The 26,189-nt window shown below is 38.1% G+C and overlaps 1 protein-coding gene across 2 annotated transcripts in view; it reads left to right on the forward strand.

The window, feature by feature from the left end:
- Positions 1-26,189, forward strand: part of tmem65 (transmembrane protein 65) — a 35,493-nt gene that overhangs the window by 4,053 nt on the left and 5,251 nt on the right. For both annotated transcript variants that reach the window (XM_079470310.1, XM_079470311.1), the window contains exons 3-6: positions 13,067-13,111; positions 16,519-16,586; positions 17,003-17,057; positions 21,976-22,018. In XM_079470310.1, the coding sequence (XP_079326436.1) occupies positions 13,067-13,111; positions 16,519-16,586; positions 17,003-17,057; positions 21,976-22,018 (211 nt within the window). The remainder of the gene's footprint in view (positions 1-13,066; positions 13,112-16,518; positions 16,587-17,002; positions 17,058-21,975; positions 22,019-26,189) is intronic.

The raw sequence follows: 26,189 nt of genomic DNA on the forward strand, positions 1-26,189 counted from the left end.
TACTTTAGATGTTCTTCACGAACAATTCCTGTAGTTAGGGGCGGGCGATCTGACGATCTTAAATCGCGATCGATCTTGAACACATCCACAATCCTCTTTTCACGAGGATCATGATCTTCTCTGTCATCTAAAACAAGAGGTGTGCATTGAGCTCATATACTGTATATAGAGCCCTATGATTTCCGTGATGAGGACGTGGAACACACTGGAACACGTCCTGCTATTTAAATCTGTCATCAACAGTTATGAGTGAATGTGTTGCACTGTTTAACGTGCTACACATGTGACGCTCATGGATTTGGATGCGTCTCACTGTATACAGACATAAACACATGAACATCATGTCCAGAGTTGCCCTGAGAATTGATTTCGTTTAACTGTTTTCACTGTTTGAGAAAAACTATCGTCACTGAACTACACATAAATACTTTAATAAACTACACATAAATACTATAGTAAATACTATAGTTTAGGCTACTACAGTATTTTTTTGTGGACAAATATACTACTATTCTATAGTAACAAATGGACAACACAGAAAAAACTGATAAACTATAAATGATATGACCCTAATTGATCTATTTGTATATAACATTAAGGCCCTTTGTTGTTAACCAGACTGTTTATGTGATAACCTGCACTTGTGTTTTAAAAAGATGATAACAGATGTTTTTTACTTGTGCTACCTATTGTTTGGCCTGTGCTACAAAACTTTAAACCTCTGTAGCACCAGTGCTATGTGCAAACATTTTTATGTACCGCCCTGTATTTCAATTCAGATCGTGGATCGAGATTCTTCGTTATGAAGATCATGATATGCGTTTTTGGGAAGATCACCCAGCCCGTAGTTACTTCCATAGTTATGATGAGTTTAATGTGTAAAATATGTAAAACAAGCTCAACCTTTTTTAATGCCATAAACATGCAGCCCTTAAGATACTTTAGACGATTATCATTCTTGACAAGTAAAAAAACGACTGTCTCTTTGAAGAGAATTAATGTGTCTTTTCCTCTATTGTTCTATTTTTTTATTGTATTGTTAGATTATACTTGTCTAGGTGTGTCCTGGATTGAAATAGTTTGGTAACCCCTGTTGTACATGTTAGATAGAAAGTTTCTACAAATGAAAGAGTAATTGCATAACCTTTTTTATTTTATCGTGATGGGCAGAGAAAGATCGATGAGTTTGTTGTCTTGGTATCTGGCCAGTAATTTTAGCCGGTTTCCATGGAGATTAGATATCAGGTATAGACAGTTCTCTGACTTCTCATAACTAATTTAAGTTTTTTTTCCCCATTAGGTAGCACATATATAGTATACTATAAACAGTCACTGAAATCTTTTTTACATTTAAAAACAATATTTATGTTTGGAAATCATTAGTTCACACAATGAAAGTATTCAAACATGTACCAAAATATTGTAAATTCAAACGTCAGGTTTTCAGAAAAGTAGTCTCCACACATGCATATCGATACAGCAACGGAGTTTCATTTTGAACCCTTATTATTGTTTTAATATATTATGTTTATTGAACAGGGTGTGTTGTTTGTATGTAACGTGGACAATGTGTACATGCCGTAAAACATCAGCTCTTACATTGAGCTGTCAGATATGAGTCTGGCTCAGACATTATTTTGCATCTCATAAAGCCATGTGTTATGTCCATAACCTCTTATGTTTTACTTATAGTCAATGTTTTCTTGTACAGCTGCTTTGACTTGACTTGACTTATGTAACTAAATAGCATTAACATTTCAGATGTGTAGTACAATAACAGAGCCAATCCTGTCGTTTCCCTCATTTTCAACACACTGACAAGCCTTTTTGGAATATTGCCAGTTCTTTCTTCCGACCGACATCAGATTGCTTTATAGGGCTGGAAAACAAGGATTGTTTCTGCTGCCCACATAAGATGATGGTTTAGAGTAGACATTTTGACAGATTTTTTGTACATGGTGAAACTGTTAGTTGTTTTGGTTTGTTCACACATAGCATGCAAACAAAATATTAAGGCAGTCTTACAACTTCTGATATTGTAAATACACTTAGAGCATGGGACTTCAACTGGGGGTCCGCGGCCTCTAGGGGTCCTCGGTGGAACTGCAAGGGGTCCGCTATTTTATTGTATATCAAATTTGTTAAAGCTGTAAAACACTAATTTGATAGGCAAATGACACCACACCGCTTCTGCAATGTAAACTCATTGTAAACTCACAAACTATCGTACGTGTGTAAAATCATTGAATGTGTACCGTGTACTGATGGTGCACGTCAAACAAGTTGCTCTCCTTTATGAGGCCTGCTGCCATTTTATTACGTGTAATTCTTCTTTTTTCTTCCGCGTGCGTCTCTGCGGCAACAGAATGCATAACATCTGCACTGATTTATTTCGCATCAGAGACAACCTCTACCTAGAATTGTCTTTGTGCCATTAACCAGGTTCAGTCATCTCATTGAAGCCTTAATAAGAAGTGTCCATCTCGCAGTAAAATGAAAATGCATGAGGCTGCAAATCCCTTACAATAAAAACATGTGACAATAAGGGTTGTTTTTATTTAAACGGCTCTTTACACATTTAGTATAAGAGGGTTCCTGCTCCATGCAACTCTCATCTTAAGGGTCCCCTGCCCTTTTCATTGTTACAAAGCAGCTGTACAAGAAAACATATTGACTATAAGCTAAACATATAAGGTTATGCAAGTCAAAACACAGGTCAAATATCATACAGACTATAAATTCCTATATGCAGTGTTAATTAAATAAAACTATACAATTCTGTACAACTGTAAGAATGGAACAAAAGCACATGCACACCCATCGGCACTAAAACACATGCTGTTTCTGAAACCGTTTATAGCGAATGACATTTGAGTCCACTATATGGGGAAGAAGTGAATGAAAATGAGTGAAGGATTTCGGACACTCACATAATATAACCTGTGTCTGACAGTACTGTCACGAACATTTGATTATTGATATATTTCCCCTGTGTGGCTTCATGGATTGCTATATAAAATTTCACCTTATTTGTCACGTTTTTATATGTTTCTTAATGTTTATTATGTTTAATTCGATTATTTAATATATTTCAAATAAAGCACAACTTTCTATATGCATTCATTTAATTCTCAAAAACACGAATATAACTGTCAACAAGAACAAACACAAGCGTATAGACGTGCATTATTTGGGATTAACGGTCACACTTCTCCAGATGATTCTAATCAAACGGTCGCCGCTTCTTGTACATTGAATGTAAACTCAAAATCACAGTGCATTGCGGGTAAAAAAAAGCATGAACGAATTTAGGGAAGGAAGTTGTTCACTCAAGGTTTCGGACACCACTACAAAATGGCTGACACCCATAGAGTGGAGATAGGGAGCGGTTTCAGACATAGCATTAGACATATGACTCAACTTCACCACGTTCATGTCCGGCATCTTTTAGCGCTGGGGCCATCTATCAGTTTCAGTTTTCAGTTCTCAAAATCCAGCGTTATAGCCACTGGTTATATAACATCGTCTATCACATATGCGGTGAACAAACAAACACACCTCAAGTTCTCTCACAATCGCAATAGTAACAACCTGCAGCTGCAGGCCCAGAGCGCAGCCAATCTGGTAAGCGGGTCTTCCCATCGCTCGTCGGTTTCTTTTGCCATGCCGTGGGCGTGCTTTTCCCGGAGAATTGCCATATAGGGGACTAAGTAAAGTTGTTATGAAACGGATTTACATGTTCGAAAAAACTTTCCGAAACCTATACGAATACAACGTCATACGTCCACAACTCGTTTTTTGACAAGATGACCATATCAAGCATAAGAAGATAGCACGTTTAACATTGTAAATAAGTCAGAATGCATGAAACACTGTTGCATCCCCCCTTTAAACTCTCTCTCACTGGGCCCAGACCAACAAGGCGCGCTTATTGTGTTTCACCTGCGTTGCTCTAGTTTGGAATAATACCGTACTTTATAGGTAATGCTGTGTGGATAAGGCCAGTGCAGCTTTGCAGTAATGCTAAGATGACTGATATCATGAGAACAAACTAAGAATCAGATCGGAGAATCAGATTTCCATATGATCACTTCACTTGTGAGTGAAGCTGCTGAATCAGTGTGTCTGTCATGCTGATTCTTTATGTTTATCAATGTCACCTTCACACGAGTTCACGCTCAGGCTCCTTTTACAACTCATGATCGGTGCTTTCACAGGACTCCTGCTAATTATGGCCACGTCCCTGTCGATGATGAAGGAGGTCATATTGTCCTTCAGCTTATCACCGAAGCCTTGCCTGATCTGTTCTGTGTAATAAATGCTGATGTGTGCTGCATATTTAAATACTTTCCTGACTGTGGCCGTACTATAGTACAGTGAGGCCATCATGTGGTAATACCATTATGCTGAATTAGTAGAATGATACGATCTTGTATTCAAGATTCAATAAAAATACCATGTTAAGCTAAAAGAAGCGTTTGACTCAAGTATCAGTGTTTTTGTTAATCAGACTTGATTTGCACATCTGCACGCTTGTTTTTTTATGTGCTCAGTATTTCCTGTCATTTCTTGTACCCTCCTGTAGCTTTTAAATGGACGGCAAAAACATCTTCCTGACATAAACAGTGGTAAAAGTTCAAACACAACAACATATGTATGTCCGAGCAAGGTGAAAGTTTCAAAAATAGGATTCATGTTTGGAGAAATAGTTATGCAGCAAAGCCTTTGTGTAAATGAGAATGTGGTGAAACAATGCTTTTAGAATATAACAATCAAAATCTCAGGGAATAAAAGCTTTTTAAATATTTATAAGTGTGACTTTAGTGTCCGTGAAAAGTGTCTGATGGGCCGTACCTTCAGCTGCTGAGGTATTCAAGTCATTCATATGTTTGCTGGACACTTGGTGTCTACTTTTACTTTATTATCCTATCCATTCAATTTGTCAATTTAAATTCTAGTGTAAAAATTGTTTCACAATTTTGAGAGACTGTGGACTTCTGTGAATTAAAATGTGCAAACCAGAAGGAATAATGGCCAACAAATGGAGAAGGAATGGTGTGGGTTTTTTTTTCATCTTAAGGTTGCCATTTGCATGGAATAGCTCAAATGGTTGTTTGTGTACATGTTTGACTGGTAGATACATAATGATAATAGGAGGAGTTTGTGGAAGGGACAGCTAATTTACTTATAGACACAATTTTAACGACATTCAGCCGTGATTTGTACCATGCAAATGCTCATTGACTTTCCGAACAATACTGCTCTCAGTATAGTTCACAGATGTAGAGGAGCTAGATGAAGCCCAGATACAACAGATGATAATGTGTTTCTCTCTCAGACCCTCTGGAGACAAACAGATTGACTGTGCGGAAATTCACTATGTGCCGCTCTATATCACTGATAGCAGCATTTATGTTTTTGGTTGCAATGCCAGATTCACTAAAGGAACCCAGATGGGTGCAGTTTCCCTTCTTGCCGGTCATTTCTGAGTGAGGTGTTGAAGAAGCAACAGAATAACATCATTTAATGAGTTTTCAGAGGCACTTTTTCAGCTCACTAACACCTAATAGCTCTACATTATCTGAATTTGGCACAGTTGTCAAAAAGGAAACATGTTTGAGCTAAAAAGATTTTTTTTACTTAGAAATGCCACCCATCGCAAAATTGACATAGCGTGTGTTTCAGCGGGGATTCAGTCTTTTCATTCTTTTTCAACCCTTTTCGACGCTTCAAAAGCGTGTGTCAGCGTGTTTGTGTGTGTGCAGCATCTCTTTGCAGCTCGCATGCCTTATCTCTCAGGATTCAGCACTCTCTCTCATCCAGGAATCATTTTGAGGGCGAAGAAGGCTGCCTTGATTATATCCTGCTTATGCTTTCTTTTGCTTTAATAGGTGTTTGGGGGATTTGACAAGATTTATGCCCGTAGAAATGTCCTGAGCGTTCAAAACGTTACCCCGTTTCCCAGACTTCCTGCATTACTTTGCCAATCTTAGAACTTCCTGCAGTTATTGCTCTTTCCTAAACTCCCTTTGAACAATTACAGCAAGTTATTTTGAAGATGTAACCTAACGTAATCAGCTAGATTTAGTAATGAAATACATAATAATGTAACTAATTATAAAACGTCCGTTGTGGTCCTTGATTCTGATTGGCTGAGCCGAGTTTTAAGCCATTATAAAATACCCCCATTTATAACTGCTGACCGCATTACGTAGCCTAAATATCACTTTATTTACTTTATTTTATCAATCCTTGCTACGCATATGGCATAAACGTTTTATAAAAGTGATAAGCCCAGCGAAGAAGTGGGTAACAATTGCATTTTATAACAGCTAATGGCGTTTTAGGCACTCTGCTTTGCGTCGGTGAATTGTCAAAACACCTCCCTAAATTCATGCTACGGATACGAATAACGCAGAAAATAAATCTAACCTGAATTTTTTTATGACGGACGAAAATATCGGAAGCAGTGCATAAATGACACAATGTGAGGTTGTATTTATTTTTTTAACGTGCGGAAATTTCAGACGCACATTTTCGACTCGATGTGCACTGACCTTAAGTTTAAATGTCCTCTGTTATGATTGGCTCTAATAGGTCTTAGGAAGACAATATCTCTGAAGCTGTAACATCTTAGTCAGGTGGTAAAGCAGGAGATCTTTTCCGTACCCTCATGGAAACAAGTGCATGAGCAGGTGAGGTTATAGGAGCACCAGTTACATCAGATAACTAAATGCTGCTGCAGAGGAAAATCAGGTTTTTACAGTAATCGCACATTACAGTATTGAACTAACGCAACTATAAAATATCAAAATAAAGCAATGAGCAGCAAGAAGCAGAGGGTTACAGTGCATTTTATGACAGCTAAGGGCGTTGTGCCTAAAACCCCCTTAGCGGGGCTTATTGCTTTGATAAAATGGTTAGTCCATATGCATGGCAAGGTTTCATTAAATAAAGTAAATAAAATGGATATTTAGGCTATGCGGTCAGCCATTATAAAACGGCCCATTTTATAACAGCTTAGAACTCGGCGCTACCAATCAGAATTAAGGACCAGAACTGAGCGTCTTATAACAATATATTAGCATTACTTGTCAAATGTGTTGCAGTTACATGTGTAAGCTAGTCAATGTAAAAGACATAAGAACAGAACTGATCTATATTAGCCGTAGGCACAACAAGGTCCTGTTTCACAACGGTGTCCTTTATCTCTGCTCATTCTGACTGTATATATTTCTTTTGTACTGTGGTTCGGTGGATTGGCTGACAGCTGGCTCATAGTAAGCCTGTCATTGTTTGATTCATGTGCTCGACTGGATATAAGCCTTTATTGATTTTCCCCATCGTTGGTCTCACCTAATGGGATTTCCCACATTACAACATGTATGTCAGCAAACACAGACTCATTTCATGCCCATTAACGGTTTATATAGGGGTTTGACTGGAGATAGAATTCGATGTGGAGTCTGTGGCATTGTAAGTATAGTAATTCCATGAAGGGTGTGTAATGTGAATCTGACTTGTGGATTGCATTTGGTTGTTTCAAAAACATATGGCAAATTCTGAATGTACTTGTGCATCAGTGAGATTTCACGTGTGAATCGCATGCTTTCTAAACAGGGTGTTGTGTCATCTGATTTTATGAAAAACTAAAACATGGTCCCTGGAGAACAATTCAACATTTTAACATGGAGAATGTCCTGTTGTTTTAAATCTGGCAACCATACATTCTTTGATTTGTTTGGCAAAGACCGCTTTGCGCTGCCTCTGTGCAAGGTATTAAATCATTTGAAAGCAGTTCGATAAATAGTGTTGCATGGCAATTATTCAAGTTTATGGATTATTCAATGTCTGCATTATGTAGAAATTTGAGAGTTTTTTATTTATTTTGTCAGTGAGTCAAATTATTGGATGCACATCAAGTGATGATTGGTATTTTATGAAGTGATGTAGTATTAAAGTGTTGTATGACATAGGTCTGTAGTGTAGGTGTTCGTCTGGATTGTCTCAGTTTGCGCTTACAGCAATATTTTCTGAAGACTGACATAGCAAAGTAACAATAGGCTGAAACAAGCAGGTCTTCCATATAGTGTAATGCAGCACAATAGAGACTCATTTGTAGTTTTTTTTTACATAGTATACTAGAAAATGAAACATCCGCACAGGAAAGCTTTAATTTCCTACCAGCAGAATAACCACAGGGAGAGGATGCTGTATATAGAGCACATTCCTTGGATCATTTGGGTTCTTATGTTGAACACAAGAGAAGATGTTGTGGGGAACCAGTTCTTCAAAAGGGCTTATTCCTCACTCAAGACACCTGTCGATCTGATTGAGTTATTAGAGTTCAGTTTAAATGAACGAAAGAGTTTATATATGCATACAGGAATAAATGACGCATTTTGCATGAAGAGCTGCCAAAATGTCTTTTCTATGATTTTGACAGAACGTGTCTACACCGGACATGACAAAAGACAATAGAACGCATTAGAACTAGGGGTGTAAATCAGACAGTTCATCACGATATGATGCCGTACCGTTATTCTCCGCCAGCGATTCGATATTTGACGATATCTCGGAAATGTTTTCAATTTTATTAATTGAAGCAATATTTTGATATTACTTGACTAGTTTACACATGCAGTTACATTTTTAATAGCTCACAAATGCATCAAAGTATATTAGATGAACGTTTCATTCAACTCTTTGAAAACTGCACACACTGTCGAAATGGGACATTTACAACAATAAACTAAAGTGTTTCTGCCAGGATTTTAAAGAGCTGGATGGCGTCATAGGTAAATGTACATATTCATGATGTCATCATGTAGTTTTGTTTGTTGCAACTTCAGACCCGTTTCTAAACATATTAGAATACAGCATATCGCCCAATAATGCCTTTCTCGTGTACATATTGTCTGTTTCATATTTATATATCAAACATGCTTCTCCAGAGATACTCTCTTATTAAAGAGAGATGGGAAAACTATATCTGGACCCCTTTCTGGGACTTTAGCAGTATCACACAATTTTCTCGTCAGTTTACGGTGATGATTTTGTCCTCCTGTTATTTTAAAGCTGAAGCATCCAGCTGCTTTGTTGATAACACCTAACAGAGAACTCAACAGATGATTTTCTACAGAAAGCAAGTCATGAGTCATGTGACCCGAGGGATGAAATATTTTACTCACACTCCGAAGACTCATGGGAATGAGGTGTCTCATTTCCAGCCATCTTACTGGCTCTCTGATCATTTGGTATGGGATCTTTTTCACCTCCTGTCGTTTTTACAAGTTGAGGCGTTCTCTCAAATTTGGGACGTGCATTTATTGTACACAGTGCATTACAGGTGTAGCGTAATTTCTAGACCAAACATTTCAGTGTCGACCTTTCTAATGCAGAACTTGCCAGGACAATGCTAAGGCGGCTGCTTGTTCTTTAACCAATCCCATGTGGTTGCCAGATGCTTTCTTCCAAAAACGGCCCCAAACATGTGACTGTAGGTCCTATACTGTAAACTTCAATTACGTTTTAAAGTTAAAGGTCCAGTGTATAGTGGAGGACCTATTGACCGAAATGCAATATAGTATACATAACTATGTTTTAATGACCTTAGAATTTCTATCTACATACACTGCGGGTCCCCTTGCAACGATTCATCACATTGCTTCTACATTAGCCCTAAACAGAGAACCTGCTCCACAGACAGTGTTTCATAAACATGTTATCTCATTTGGGAAAGAAGTGGAAATGGGATGAGATCTTAGTGCTCTGTCAGCCACCGTATTCCTTTGAAAGGGAGGCGGGAAGGGCGGAGTAACCCGTTGTTTGCAATTTGCAACCTCACCACTAGATGCCACTAAATTCACCACACTGATTCTTAAGCCCTCTACCTGGCATATAAATAACAACAGTGTTGTGGCCACCGTGACCACGTTTAATGTGCATACTTTTTACATAGTCCCTTACCTGTCTTGCAAAATTTGATAAATTCCCGTGTGGCCGTTCCTGTGGGTGACAAACAACCTATGGTCATGGTTTGAGGACAAAGTGTTCAGGATGGTCGCTTGGGTGTCATTACTTACTGACCCAAATCACAGCAGCTGCATTTCAGTCATGACGCACAAACAGTACATCATGTTTTTCATCATGATTTTCTGTTGGCTATAGTAAGCAATACCTCCAACAGATATACATTCTTTGTCTTTTATCAGGCACTGTATCTTCACATACTGAGCACTCTTGGAAGACTTTAGTGACATCAAAGGCGTCTTTGTGCCCGAAAGCACAAACACAGGAGCCTCTCAGTTGCTGTTAACACACTGCAGGAGAGCCTGAACCTTTCAAAGCCCCGCCAGTTCTTCTACACAATTACTCTAAAATAGCCCCAAGACAAGCCCTGCTGGACACAGCACTGATGCCAGCACAGGTGCGAAGCTCAGTAACCTTCATAATGAGCTCTCTGCTTTGAATGAGCTATAACATAGTAAAGACCTAATATTCATGTAGACATTCAAATTGCCTGTAATTACTATGCGTAGCACTTTACATTTTGCATTAGACATTTAATAGTGGCTGGGTGGGAACACAGCTGTGAGATAACACACATGCAGGAGAAGAGACGGTGACACGGTGTCCTGCATGAGAGGTCATATAAGATCTGCAGTTGGGTGCTTGACATCTCACACAGTGTGACCTGCTTTAGTTTACAAGAAATTTAAATCATAGTAATGCAACTTAAATGCTTTTGTGTCATTTAGACATGCAGATTATTTTAATTGGGAGACTGAATGTTATTTTAAATGTCATCCACACAGCAGGACTGCACAGCAGCTCAACAGAAACAAAAAGATAGGGAGAGCACAAAGGTTTTACAGTAGTTAACATATACACCGTTTACATTGAAATAAATGATTACATAAAATATTTTTTGTTTGTATAAACTCAGCCTTGGACAGACATCTGACGCGTGCTGGAAACTAAACTAAAAAACACATTTTCGATACAGCAAACTGAAATTTGAATTATGTTTCCTTCAAAATTTTGAAAGTGATGTTTTTTAATGTAAAGTTGCATTGTGGAAAGTGTGGAAAATGAACTTCCAATTAATGGCTTTAATTGGCTTATCCACAGACACGTTATTTCTCAGAAGTTCATGGCTCTGGAGATGTAACAATTAGCTGTTCAAAGTCCCAGTGAAATAAAAAATGACAAAGCCTATTTTTTCATGAAATATTGCAGTGTTTATTGTAAATAGTAATTCTCTTTAAAAAATTAGTGTGCCCTCATAATCTTTAGTTAAAATCTGAAAATGCACTTCCTTCCTGTAATGACTATCAATCTTAAATCACATATTAGAAGGCTTGGGGCGGAGCATCCGTTATCTCCTCCCATTTAACTTGTCTGTCTGCTGCCAGTTCGATTTCAAAATGCAATCTCTGTTTTTATACATCCCATCTAATCGCAGAGAAAGACAAAAGCCACGCCCACTACTTTTCTCAATAGATATTCCATTCCACTCGGAAATGCATAAAAATGAGGAAGTTAAACAGTCACAACTTCCGGTTCACTGGGACTTAAGTGCATCTCAGCTTTGTCTGAAAGTTTGCCTTGTTTTACATTCCCGAGCAATAAGAAAATCCTGACTACGGTTGTCATAAATTTATCACTTCTATGAGATCAATTAGTTTTGAAGGTTCGTGTGGCATATTCTCTTGCTCTTAGTATCTTGGCAATGATGAGCCTACGATGATGTGAATTTGCTCGGGTTTTCTGAAGGGACAATTAACAAACCTCTGTCCAGTTGAAGCAGTAAGAATGTTAAAAAGATATCCTTTGGTATTTTGGTCTTAACTCTTGAATCTGATCAACAAAGAGAAATGTGATTAGAGGTGGTGAGGGAGTGAGTTAGTGTATTGGCTGTTGCCTTTTATTCCACTGACATCTCAGAAAAGTTTCCTAATTTCGCACTTTCAACATCTTCCTGGGCTACATCATATCAAATCAAATGTTATATATTTCCCTCAGGATAAAGAGTTGTGAAATAGATTTTTATGTTCACGGTTGGCAGTTTTTGCAGCCCTGAAAAAATAATGTCTATGGTTGACTCAGGCAGTTTTGATTCTTCAATAACAAAAGCATAATCGGTGACCTTTTCAATGTATAGAACATCACCAAAACCAAGAGGGCTTTCGCACCACCAGACGATTTTACAGTTTGGCAGGCACCAGGAAGTGTTTTAGATCAGAAAGCTTTTTAGAGAGATGAAACTACTAGCAGCGCAAGCGAGTTGACTGGCTACACTCATGGAACAGTGTTTCAAGACATAATCATACTGGAAACTTATGTTAGCATTTACTTGCTATGTTTGTCTGCACATTGGTTTTTTTCTCTGTCTAGGTGATATGTAGCACTTTAAATTGTCGTATGGCGATTTAATCTTCCTGCTCTTTCAATCGGAACTTCTATGTCAATAACACCTTTCAGTTATCACGAAACTCTAATAGATGAAAATGCCAACGATATTTGAAAGCTATGAGATGTGTTTTCAATAAATAACATCTGAAGTTAAGTCTCCAGTCCAAACCTTGGCCGAGTTCAAATAGAGTGCACAAATCAAATGAAATAGCATATTTTTAGGGTCTTTAAAAAGCTTGACATCTGGGCCCTTTATGTATAAAGCTTTTGCCGAGATTTCATGCTTGGTTTTCGTAAAGCACTCTCTTTTGGGTTTCTCTGAAGAAACAAGTTATGAGGGTAAACCATTGTTTGGATGCTCTATTCCTTAAACTGGTTTTAAAACTTTGTGACATTGACTGCTGGTTCGAGACCGTCCCTCGTACGCAGGCAGCATCTCTTATGAGCTTGGATTGTTTGGACTCCTGCGGATGTCACATTGCACTGCATGTCACTATGCAGACCTTCCTGGCGTCATAGCATAGTCTTATTGTCTATAATGCTGTCATGCACAAGAATGACTGTGTGTGGAGTCTTCCTTCTCCTTAAGAAAAAAATAACATCCGTTTGTGTTTTATTGCTGACACTGATTTTTTATCTTCTCTTACAGAGCAATTTGAGATGGCACCCCCGACGACTGCACAGCTGAGATACAGTAAGTTAATGTATGGATGCGGGCACATCACAAACACACCTTTCCGTAAATTGCTGCTCACCGACAGCCTTCAATCAGGATGATTTCTCCTTTTCTCAAGAGGATAAAGCTTGAAAAGATCTAAGTGCACTAGATAAAAGAGCTGAATAACTTAAATAGCAACTCATCGTTTGCACTTGCACACACCCTGTATATTTTCCCGCACACGTCATCATAACACAATGCAGCGGTGGTCCATCTCTGATGGAAAGAACGTGGATCTGTGGAGTTTCTCAGCCGTTTCTTAGAAACAGCCTCATAGGATTTTTTGACTGGGGGGGACCAAGCTGTCAGCAAATGATTTCAACTCCGTTAGTTATTTTGCCTAATTTGGGCTAATGGTTTGCACTAAAATGCCATTGGAGGATTCTTATTTAAAGTCATGGATAAACAACAATGAACAAAGGTTATCCGACCATTCTTTTTGCTATTTGCCTCTGTTCACTCATCTAATTGAGTAGTCATGCTTTCCACGTTTTGCTGTGTTTGCTAAGTGCAAAAGACTAGCTATACAAATAAATAACAAATCTAATCTGGGAAAAGTCAACAGGCATAGGATACTTTCATTGTTTGGTTTTTGAAGAACCGAGGTGATAGTTTTTTGTCTCTTCGTTGCCTTTATTTGGCAGTTATGCGGTCCAGTCATAGACAATAGCATTTGACCACTATGGTTACCGCTACTACAGGCACAATTGAGGCAGCTAATATCTCCTCATAAGACCCCGGGGTCAGGAGTCGTAGCAGGCTGACCCGATTCTAAAGAAGTGACGGCAAAATAATGAATGAGCGGCGGGCCTGTACGCCACTACTTAGGCTAATGCACACAGCGGAAACCCTGATTAATCCAATTTCCGATGTTTGCAGCCTTTCGTAGGGACATTGAGGGGGACGGGTCGCGTCACTATGAATCTGAGGGGGTCATGTCCCCCCGTCCCTAATGCTATTTAACATCGTGTGATGTTGATAAGGGCTTCCGCACACCGAACAAGCCTCTGATAGTCAGTCTATTAAAGGATTAAAATCGGTCCAGACCGGTTGGAGGTTCAGAAGGGTTCTGTTTATACGATATCAACACAACTATTACATTGATATGTGGGTTATGATACAGTAATATTTGGATGTGTCACAGACAGGTGCAATTGAGCATTTGGCAGACAATTTCATCCCGAAGCGGGTCATGAACAATAGGGCTGGGTATCGATTCAGATCATTCACAAGCACTCAATTCGAGTCAATGAATATAGATTTAATACAGATCCTATTGATATTTCAAAAAAAGATCAGTAAATATCACATTAGAGTGGTGAATTAAAAAATGAAATGAAGAGCCACAAACCTGTATATTAAAATTTAAACACACTTTGGTATATTGAAACAGAACAGGTTATTTTACATCTAACATACAGTATAACAAACAAAATTATCTGTAAAGAGGCGCTGCAATCATATGAACCGATGCCTTTTATGTGAAGGTGATGTTAAATTCCACGACACACCTGCATCCGCTATGAAGCAATGACTGAACCATATGCTCCCTGTTGTAACGTCAACCCGTTGTAAAAAGAAAAGTGACATCCTGTGGATAGTTGTAGGAATAACATTCACGTTAATGAATGTTCAATGTGTGCGGAAATATGAATGAAAATAAATAGATTCACAGCTTTTGAGAATCGATATTGAATCGACTGCATTTAAAAAAAAAAGGATTTTTTCGCCCAGCCCTAATGGACAGTCAATAGACAATTTTCTCAATGTGTTTGTTTCATGGGAGTTGAGCCCATGACCCTTGTGCTGCTAACACAATGCTCTACACATTAAGGTAACGAATCACATATGTTGTATAAAAATCTTTGTTTCCTCTTATCCAGAGCACACTAAACAGGACCACTGATCTGGAGTCTGTTGGCGAGAGATGTGGTCGATATTTGTGTGGTTTCACGAGGGGAGAAGTCGTTGCATTGTGCATATTTTATTAAATGAACCATCTCTTATTTTCTTCCCTGTCACAGTAGAGGAAAACACTTCACAGACTATTATTAGATCAGATTTGACAGTATTAGAAGAAGCGATGTGTAACTGCAATGCTTCTTAATAGGGCTGTCAATTCAAGCTCTTAATTCGGTGTGATTCATTCTAAAACAATGTAATGTCATAAATCATGGCTTCTGACTCGCATGTTAATGATGTAAAAAGACATTTTCTGTTGGAGGAATTACCGGTAACCGCTCTACTTTATTTGATGTCTGCAATCGTGGCGAACATTTGTGAACTGTGTTCAGACCAACAGTTTAATAATCCCAAATGTATAAGCCAAGCCATAAAAACATGATGCATGATATCTACTGTGTTCAAGTAATTATGAACAATAAAACGAGGTAGACTATGAATAGCACATATTAAAACAAACAGTAACTCACAAGGTACACTGGAAATACATCAAGGTTTACAAAATACATGCACACAATTGGGCGGGGGGTTGAAAGTGGAAGAACATGACTACAACAGGAAATGACAACATAACATAAAACATTTAAAACGAAGGACAACTAACCAAAACATATATACAGTTGCAAAAATAAATTATTTTCAGTTTTTCTTTATTTACTGTATATAGGTTGTTTGCGTTTGCATTTATTCGCAGAAAACGAAAACTTGAGAAACAGGTCAAAATAACCAGACCTCAAATACTGCAAAGAAAACAAGTTCATATTCACTTTTAAGCAACACAATGGTAATAGTTGAGTATGTATTTGTAAAAGGTTATTATATAAACATTATTTTATGTGATTACCTTGATTTTTAGGACAGATTTCATGCGTCTTGTCTTGCTGTCAGGTTTGATTTTGTGGAAATTCATCAGACAATGGACTGGAATGGTCACAACACATCTAGAAATGCTAATCAAAAAGGATTTTGAAATGATCTCTTAGTTTTTTCTGCTATTGTACATTACAAAGCCATTAATGCTGGCAACTGTAAACAGACCAATGAACTATATAACTTGACAGAAGTTCATTTTGTTTACAGTTAAGAAATGTTAACTGTTATTTTATTACCTTCCTGGCGCGTATATTTGTCCTAATTACATGCTTTGCTAAAACCACTGAACTGTACAAAATGCCTTTGTTACTTTATCAATATTTCACAACCCAGTTTTACAGTAATTATGCTGAACATAATGAAAAGCAGACAGTACTGAGCTGAAGCTATTTCACTATTTTACTTTAATGCTTTCTGTTTAATTTCAGCCATAAAAATACTTACAAATAATGCTGAAATCATATGAAAGTAATGTTGGTTGCCTGAAAGATTGTGGTCTGTGTCTAATAATGTCTCTTCTAATAGTCGCCTCTGTTTTGCTATTGCAGTTTTGCTCCATAATGCCATTCCATTCGTCGGGTTTGGTTTCCTGGATAATGCCATCATGATCGTCGCAGTAAGTTTCTCTCACCAAACATTATTCTGACTCTAAATGGTATTTTGTGTTTGTGTGTTTAACACCTCACGGCTCACATTTGTTTGTTTTAACTATGAACATTTTTAATAACACTTGCATTGAAACCTTTTTTTAAGGACAAAGAACAGTGTCTCGCAGCTCACAAGTGAGAAAACTGTAGCACTGTCACAGCACCAGTCAATTAAAAAATAATAAGACACATCGACCATTTTAGATGTTTTGCAATGCTCGGTTAGATTCCTGAACTGAATAATAAAGCTGGAATCACACATTTGTTGTGTATGTTCTTAGAAACCCCGAAACTTTGAAAGAATGCTCACAAAGACTGAAATTTGTCCTGGATGTCAGACGTCTGGCTAGAATGGACACTAAATGTTTAATGGTTATCTCTGCAGGGCACCCAGATTGAATTATCTATAGGAGTCATACTGGGGATCTCGACCATGGCCGGTAAGTGATTGTATGACACAACTTGTTCCACATGATTTCACAGTTTTAGTGAATCTGGATATTGTAATGCTCGCCGGGATCAACCATCTCCAGGTTCATAGTGAATGTGGCAGGCAGCCAAAGATGAGAGGAACAGAAAGAGAAAAGAAACTTCCTGTTCCTGCTGTGTCTGTAGCCTCTCATATTTCTTTCCAAGGCTCACTTGATTTTAAAAGAATAGAAATGAAATATTTCCTCACAAAATGTAGAATTTCAATATTTTAAATGAATACTTCTTATATGCAGGACCCCTATACAGCAAGGTTGGGCATCATTTAGAATGAAAGAATTGGCTTGCTTAATCATGACTTGCTATTCGAATGAATTGGCCACCACCCGCAGTGAGTTTAATTGAAACAACAGGAATTGAACTGCAATGCATGCGGGTCGATGACATACTTCCACTAAAATCTCAGCCGGCACCATAGGGAACAATGGCGTTTCGCTTCAGGATGCACACAGGATTACGATCAACATCGTGAGTGATCACTTTGCCGTACGTCGACAACCAAAAAGGAGAAGCACTTCAGGCTATACGTTTCAAGGTACATCAACAAATATGAAAAAAAGCTTAGTGAACTTTTAGACTTACTAGAAGCATGATCATAGACTAGGGGTGGTCATTTTTGTCAATTTCTTATTTCGATCATTGATAGATCTCAAAAAACGAGAACTCGAGTCATCGGGGGGCGGGGCATGTTTGGGGGAGGTGGTGGGATGTCCGTCGTTTACATTTAGTCATTTAGCAGACGCTTTTATCCAAAGCGACTTACAGATGAGAGTCATGGAGACAATGATAACAATTTAATATTTTAGCAATATTTTGGAATACATTAGCACTTCTGATAAACCAAAATGTTATTTTACAATATATTGGCTAAAATGTTGTTTGTCAAGACTGCGCGTCTCCAACACTGCACTATGCATTTCCCATCCAGCGATGTAATGACAAGTTTGCATTATATAGGATTCAGTGGTCAGCAAAGGTCAATGCGTCCGTAGTAATAGCCATCATCGCTGTCTTTGACAGTTTGTCTTTCAGTGAAGAAGCAGTCGTTTCATATAGAGCTTCTATTCTTCTCGTGACTGTCTTGCGCGATGGGACATTATACTGGGGTTCAACGTTATTCATCAGATCTTTAAACCCTGCTCCTTCAACAAAACGAATAAGCAGCAAATCCTTCTCTATCATTTCGGTGATTAGTTGTGTCATCTTTTCACCTCTGGCTGCGCTGCATTTCTGTCTGACGGTAAAAGATGCGATGCTCGTCTGAGTTGCGTCTTTGGTGGTATCGGAAGACATTTTATGTACAAATACTAGATGATAACGCATAGTACTTGTGGTAGATTTGTGTGACAGCTTGGCGCTGCATATTTAGCACTGAACTGTTTTTTAAACTCAGATCATCGTTTTTGTGATCGATTGTCGCTGTCACGTTCGAGTACAAGAGTGATCGAGCCCATCCCTATCACAGACGCACTTAACAATGCTCACCCGTAGTGCTGTCGGTTTGCCAAAATTTGCACGATTTCTTCGTTATCATATTTGTAGAAAAATCCCCTCAGCAGTGACCTAGCTGGCTGAGATTTTAGCGTAAGTATGTCATCGTCCCGTGTGCATAAACCCCATTCATAGGAAATTGAACAAAAGGAGATGAGATGCAAAGCTGTCCTGAGAAGCAGGGTAATGATATATCATCAAATTCCTATTCGGTGTCAGGCTGAGAGGAAAGGAAGGCCATTGATTTTCTTATTTGGCCGTCTGCTGTGAACGCAACCCTTCACTTGTGTTTGTGAGATCAGCTTTAGCCTTTGCAGAGAATCATAGCAGCTCTTATAACAAAGCACTAAAACAACTATTGATAACACTATAACCACCGTCAGTGTCCTGCTTTCCTTCAGTTTTCTCTTTTATCTTTGGCGTCCATTAGGATGCTGAACAACATAAATGTAATTATAAAACGCTCGGTTCTGGTCCTTGATTCTGATTGGTTGAGGCGAGTTCTAAGACGTTATAAAATACCAGATTTATAAGTGCTGACCGCATTTAAAGTAAATTAATTGATATTTAGGCTATGTATGAAACCTTGCTACGCATATGGAATAACCATTTTATAAAGCAAAGTGCGTTTTATAACAGCTAATAGGGCTTATTGCTTTATTATCTTCTGTCTAATCTGCCGTCTGTCTGTCTGTCTATCTAATGATGACTAAGAAACATGATCGCTAAAAATTACATTTCATAGAAATTGTTATTGTAAAGTTAAATGGTAAATATGCATTTTAGTTTACTCTAAATAATACTTTTTAGTTTCCTTTGAAAAATACATTTTAATTAGGGCTGTCAAATGATTAATCGTGATTAATCGCATCCAAAATAAAAGTTTGTGTTGACATAATATATGTCTGTGTACATTTTTGTATTTATAAACACAGAAACATACACATACATGAATATATTGTATTTTTAGGAAATATTTACTGTAGATGTATTTATCCAAATTTCCCAATCATTAAAATTTTATTTAAATGTTTATAAATGTTTATGTTTGATATTTCTCTTAAATATATGCTTGTATGTGTATGTTTTTATAAATACAAATATAATATTCACATTACACAGACATATATTATGTAATCACAAACTTTTATTCTGGATGCGATTAATCACGATTAATCATTTGACAGCCCTAATTTTAATATTTCCATTCATTTTTACAATTGTAACAAAAATGATCTGGCAATATCCACAGTGTAACAAAATCATATTTTATTTAATCTACAAATTCAATATGTCGTCCAGCATATAAATAAATTCATACAGGATCTCCTTCAAGCAGAGTTAAACGCCTTTTCAACGTCGTTTTTTTTTTTATTATAATTTCTCAGTTGTAAGATACAGCAGTAATACTTATGCCTTTAAGAGCATACATGTTTTGTATAATATTAGAGTAATATAGTATAGCATTTGTGATCAAAGCACGGTTCATTTGTTTTGCATCTGTCGGTGTGTTTGAGACATGAAAACGGTCACACTGTACTCCACTGGCCGCAGAGATATTTCAGGTCTGTTAGACTAGAAGATATTGTTTGAGTTTATGGAGACCAATCGATGCTGTGTCTCCTTCTCTTTGTTCTCTCTCTGTGTGGTGGTGGAACACAAATTGATGCTCTCAGATCAAGTGTGGTGAAAAAGCAAGAGATAGAGAAATAGGCGAGAGATCTACAGCTCACACCTTCAGGAAGACAGGGTTTAAGAACAGACTGAATTCTGTCCGAAATCCCTTCTCAGAGCTTTTAGGTTTCTATGTGTTGTGCTTTGTTTTGATGTGGTTTGCACACCGCAAATGGACTGATACTGGAGATTCTGTACATCTATATCGCTCTGCATTTGAGTTTATCACCATTTGATAAAACAGTCGGCTGTTGTGTGCAGTACAACGCTGTTTTGCACTTTTCTTGTCATCTCATAGAAGTGATACTAAAGTGAGATATTCAGATTAAGAAGTTTTACTGGTCAAAGAAAGTATGCTTGTGCTCTTTGAAATAAACCTTGCATGTTTTTTCCAATGAAGTGATGTCTTGTGTGGCTTTAGTGTCCTAATGTATTTTTGGGACACTAGCTGCGGGACAATGTTTTATTTGGAAAGCATTTATTTAAATACCAGGCTTTGCCAAATATTAGTTCTTATAGCAGATGGCCAATATAATAAATGTGATTTTAATAAGCAACGGTGCTTACTAAGGCAAGCATCACTTTTACTATAAATACATATGTACTCGAACAAGCTTCTAACCATAAGTGTAACCCGACATCATTTGTGCGAATCGGTCAACCAAAAATAAATATTCTGTCATCATTTCCTCACCCACCTCGTGTCATTTCAAACCTGTAGGACTTTCTTTCCTCTGCAGAACTCAATAGAAAATATTTGATGAACATTTTTTAACAAACAACACTGGAACCCATTGACCTCCATTGTAGGAACACAATACCACGGAGACCTTTCTCAAAATATCTTCTTTTGCGTTTCAGGGATTGAACAACATGGGGGTAAATAAATATAGACAGAATTGTTATTTTGGGGTAAACTATTCCTTTGAATGGATATGTGCTGTTTTATGACGAGGATTGTTCAATGTATTGACGGTCCAAAATCTTAGCTTACACTGAAGAAGGGACCTGAGACACATTTTGAGAATCGCAAATTAGAGATTTGGAGATGAGCTCTCATAGAGATTTGGGACTTAGGGCCATAGCAACTGCATTGCTAGGTCAGAATACCTTGGCAACCACATAGCAATGCCCTGATGACCGCCAATAACACCTGAACATCAGCCTATGCGTTTTACACAGGCACGCATCATCCTCATTTTCTTATTTTAAAATCTAATATTCATTCAATATCATATTAAAGGGGCCTGTTTTCAGTCTGCTTTTAGGAATAATGACGGCATTACAAAACGGACAGCTTACATTCCCTTTCGTATTGTCACACTCAGTTTATGCATTTTGTTCGTGAAAGGTTTATTCAGCATCTGCTGTGTCTGAAAGACCCCTCCGAGCTCTAATGGCACTTTGACATCTAAAGCTATTGATCGGATAAACCATTCCTACATCCCAGAATTACCCACTGTGGGGCTGTGATTCAACCGGACGGTCCTCACAGAGGTTAACCTCAGCCAACCACAACAAGCCCTGTTAACAGTGTGTGATGTTAGCTATCTTGTTCGTCATAAAGTACACTTGACACAAAGAACTGGGAGGATTTCAGACTTGTTGTTGGCAAGTGTATATTGATTTGTGTACTTTGCTTGTTCTACCTAAGGAATTGAAAAAGATGTCGTTTGTCAACATATCTCTGTCCTGTTTTTGCAGCTGCTGCCCTTGGAAACCTGGTCTCGGACTTGGCTGGACTCGGGTAAGAGCTCAAGTCTGATCGTTCTAGAAATCGCCTCATCTAAGACAAACTCAAGCTGAGACATTCAGCCTGCTCAAAACTTTGTTGGTGTCACAGCAAACTATAGTGCAGGAAAAACGTGACCTTTAGTTAATGGCTGGCAAGTGATGAGAATGAATGAGTCAACATGATGCCTGAAAGGAAAAGAGCATGTGCTAATAGAGAACTAGATGGAAACACAGTGGGCTGATGGAGATGTCTCCTGTGAAATACTTTGGCACATTTCACGAGTAAGGATTCCTTTGCTTCGTATTTCTTTCCGTAAGGAATGCTGAGCAAATATTAAAATATAGGTTTTTGGTTGGAAACAAACACATTCAGGCTTGATTCTGAGAATCATTTAGAAAAAATATATTGCATATCAATGAAACCTCAAATGTACAAATTGGCTGTTTGTTCAGGAAATGATCAACACTCTACTTTTAAAATGATGAAATGCTCTGTTGACAAAGTTGACAAGCACTTTGTAATCCTTTTATTAGTTTACAAATTCCAGCGACAAACATGAAGGATCGCCGTTATGAATGATTTCCGACCCACAAATAATGGACACAGATCATTTCAGAAGGACAGCATCGATATGTTTTATATATTTCGACATGCTCTATAAGGAATGCTTTGGTATTTTGTTTTGGTGAAATTAGCCTTCGAGTTACCTGTACACTAAAACAACATCTGTTGGGTAACTATATAACACAACCTTGCAGATTTCTTGAGATAGTTGAGTTGATATACAGATCCAGACACAACATCTAGCCTGTTCTCTCAGCAGAAGGACATCTGAATATTCATTTTCACTCAGCGCTCTGATGTTCAGACACCTGTGCTCAGTATGGAGGAATATGTGAAGGATAATATAGTCATTATCTTAAAATAAACCCTAACAAGACCCTGATGTACCACCCGACTGTATATTATTTAATGTTTACATACCGACACACTTCGATATTAGCCAGACAAAGGAGAAAGGTGAATGCTATATTTGTGAGTGTAATGGTAGATTTTTCTCTGTACTGTATTAGAGGACATCATGTCAGAATCTGGAGGTGTTCGAGCTGTCAGGAGCAGCTGCCCTAATGATTTCACCTATTACCCAATAATAATAATGAAAGAGTGGAGAACATTTCCCGGCGGATCTTACATTGGCCTCTCGAGAGCTTTAGACCATATCCGAGCCAATTACCGAAAGTGTGCATCTCTCTCTCTCCTGCGCTGTTATTTGTTTGACCTTTTCACCTTACTGCCCTCATTATATGTTTGCAGTGCTGGTACGATCATTCAGGCGTCTCCATCCGAGAAACATCTTTTGCAATACTGTCTACCAAATGTAGCATACATTGTGTTTTCTGCCCTTCGCATTTCAGCACGGTGAACAGAATGCTTAGGATTTAGACCATTTAGACCACTGGCGAAGGTCCAGTGTGTCATTTTTTGGAGGATCTATTGATAGGAATATACACCTCTGAAGACATGGTTGTGTATATTAAGACCTTCCATAATGAAGCGTTATGCTTTTATTATCTTAGAATGAGCCTTTTCTATCTACAGGGTCCCCTTGCATGGAATTCGCCATGTTTCTACAGTAGACAAACTGCTCAGCAGGAAACTGTTATATAAACAGAGAATGAAAACATTTTTATATAATATTTTAGCTTATCAAAATAATTTGTTATTTAGTCCGTTCTAACGACAACATAATTAAGGCATAGATAAAATGTGATATAAAATAAACAAATCTTAAATGGCGATTTCAATTTAAGGTTCACTGTCTCTTTAAATTTTGAGCACAGACCAGACAGAGTTCTGTGAGACAAGGACAGAGGACCCAGGTGCAGACAGCGGGTTTAATAATAAATACAAAACCCACGAGGGGGGTAACATAACAAAACACGGTAAAATAATAACTTGAAAAGACTAAGACTAACTACACTTAAACAAGACTTAAATTAACTTTAAACACGAACTACACTAGACTAACACCACACAGGAACTCACCCAACAACCACAATGAACCAGCACAAGACAGAAGACACAAGGGCATTAAATAAAGGACCAAATCAAGAGGGGAACAGGTGTAGGGCATGAAATAATTAACAAGCAATAAGGAGGAAACGAGAGGATGGGAACAGAGACGAGACCGGAGAGAGCATATGGCAAGCCAAATAAACAATAATCACCTCTCTCCACATTAAACAGGAGGTTCCGTCATGATCCTGCCACTAAACCAAGAGAAACATGACAAGATGCGGCTGAATCATGACAATCTGAGCTCTGTGTTGCCAGTAATCTGGCCACAGCACACAAGTCTCATGCCTGTGAAATATTGCTGCACAGAGAGTCCTTCACATCTGCTGTTTACTGCAGCACTTGTTTGTTTTCCATCACAACTGCTCCAGGTGGAATATTCCTCTACATTGGCATGATGAGCGAGGGTTTGAGCTGATAGTCCGCAGAATGAAATGTGAAGTCGCCGTAACAAGGCAATGATGTGTGTTCTGGCTTTATATATCTCTCATACTTCACACACTGGTTTATAGATTCATTTGTGTTTATGAGACTCTTGCTGCTTGCTTCGATGAGCTATTTAAATGCTTTCTGTCTGTTCGTTTCAGGGTTATTTTAGATTGCCATTTAATGCTTGTTACGATATTATTCTAAATGATTTACTTTAGTTTTGGTTAGTAACTGTGGATTTATTTGTTGTCATTTATTAGACACAATTTATGTTGTGCATAACCACTGTCGAATAGAATGAATACTGTAGTAACTCCCAGATTAAAATAATTCAGGACATTACATCGATGTGGCAGACGAAAGCATTAACATTAACAAAACAAGAGGCACAATGACAAGAAAACCAGCAAAAACTGCTGTATGGGCTGGTTGTGTTAAGACTGAGAATAACTGTTTGATCTCTGTGTTTCCCCCACACAAGGAGAGATACCTACACCATGTCTTTATTTGAGTTTTGCTTTGCTTTTGTTTATATTATGGGTCTCAAACTCGGTTCCTGGAGGGCCACAGCTCTGCACAGTTTAGCTCCAACCAGCTCTAAACCACACCAGGGACCCGTTTCAATAAGGAGGTTCAAGCAACACTGAGTTAAAATATGAACTCTGAGTTGATTTACTCAGATAATCGCTACTCTGAGTTTTCTGTTTCAGAACAGCTGGTTTCAATCAGTTCAATCCACTCTGAGTAAATTTACTCTAGTTTACGCGTGTTCATCGCGGCTTTAAAAAGCCATCATCAATTGAGCGAAGATAACACGATTCACCATGGCAACGCCACATGACAAAAAGCGCTCCGTTTATTTCCTTTCAGTCGAATTGGAGGCACTATATATATATATGTGTGTATATATATACACATTTACATGTAAGAGATATTATATATATAGGCCTATATATATATATATATATATATAAACACATATATACCTAAGATTTTTGTCATGTAGGTGCAATCCTTCTGCAATAAAAAGAACATGGCAGCAGCTGAAAATAAAATATAAAAACATAATTTAGTCCGGTGAGTTTAAATGCTCTTGCTTGTAGGATGCCTGACTGGGAAATGCTTGATATATTTAATAAACTGGCCTTGAAAGTTATGAGGATATGAGAACCGAGCACTGTGGCTATAGAAGACAAAAAACCATGCTTGCCCCTGCTCCAGCTATGTGTAATGGAGGCCAGCTAGAGATGCTCTAGCGACAGACGCAATAGGGACTGCGGTCGTTAGGCTAGTGGTTAGAGCGCCCGTCTCTCGTTCTGACCGATGGCAGTTCGAAGCCCGCGCAGAACGGAGCGAGTGGGAGCTTTTAAATGTGCACCCAATCACATTGGGAAATCCTAAAGGCTATTTGAATTATTAGAGGTGGCAGCAAGAGCACATTTATTTGATCAGCTTATTCAGAAAGACGTACACCATTCACCTGCAGTCCTATGAAACTCCTCTTTGAAGGCTCTCAAAGGAAACTTAACACAAATGTATATAAAGTGCTTGAGAGCGATACACACTTTTCTTACTGCTCTACATACAGTTGCCTTGCTAACGTGTTCTGCATCCCCGGTGTTATAAAGAAAGCTTCCATTAGTAAAGAAACGTAAAGCCATACAGAGAATCTGCTCAG

Source organism: Barbatula barbatula, assembly GCF_947034865.1.
Source record: "Barbatula barbatula genome assembly, chromosome: 12".
NCBI classification, from domain to species: Eukaryota; Metazoa; Chordata; class Actinopteri; order Cypriniformes; family Nemacheilidae; genus Barbatula; species Barbatula barbatula.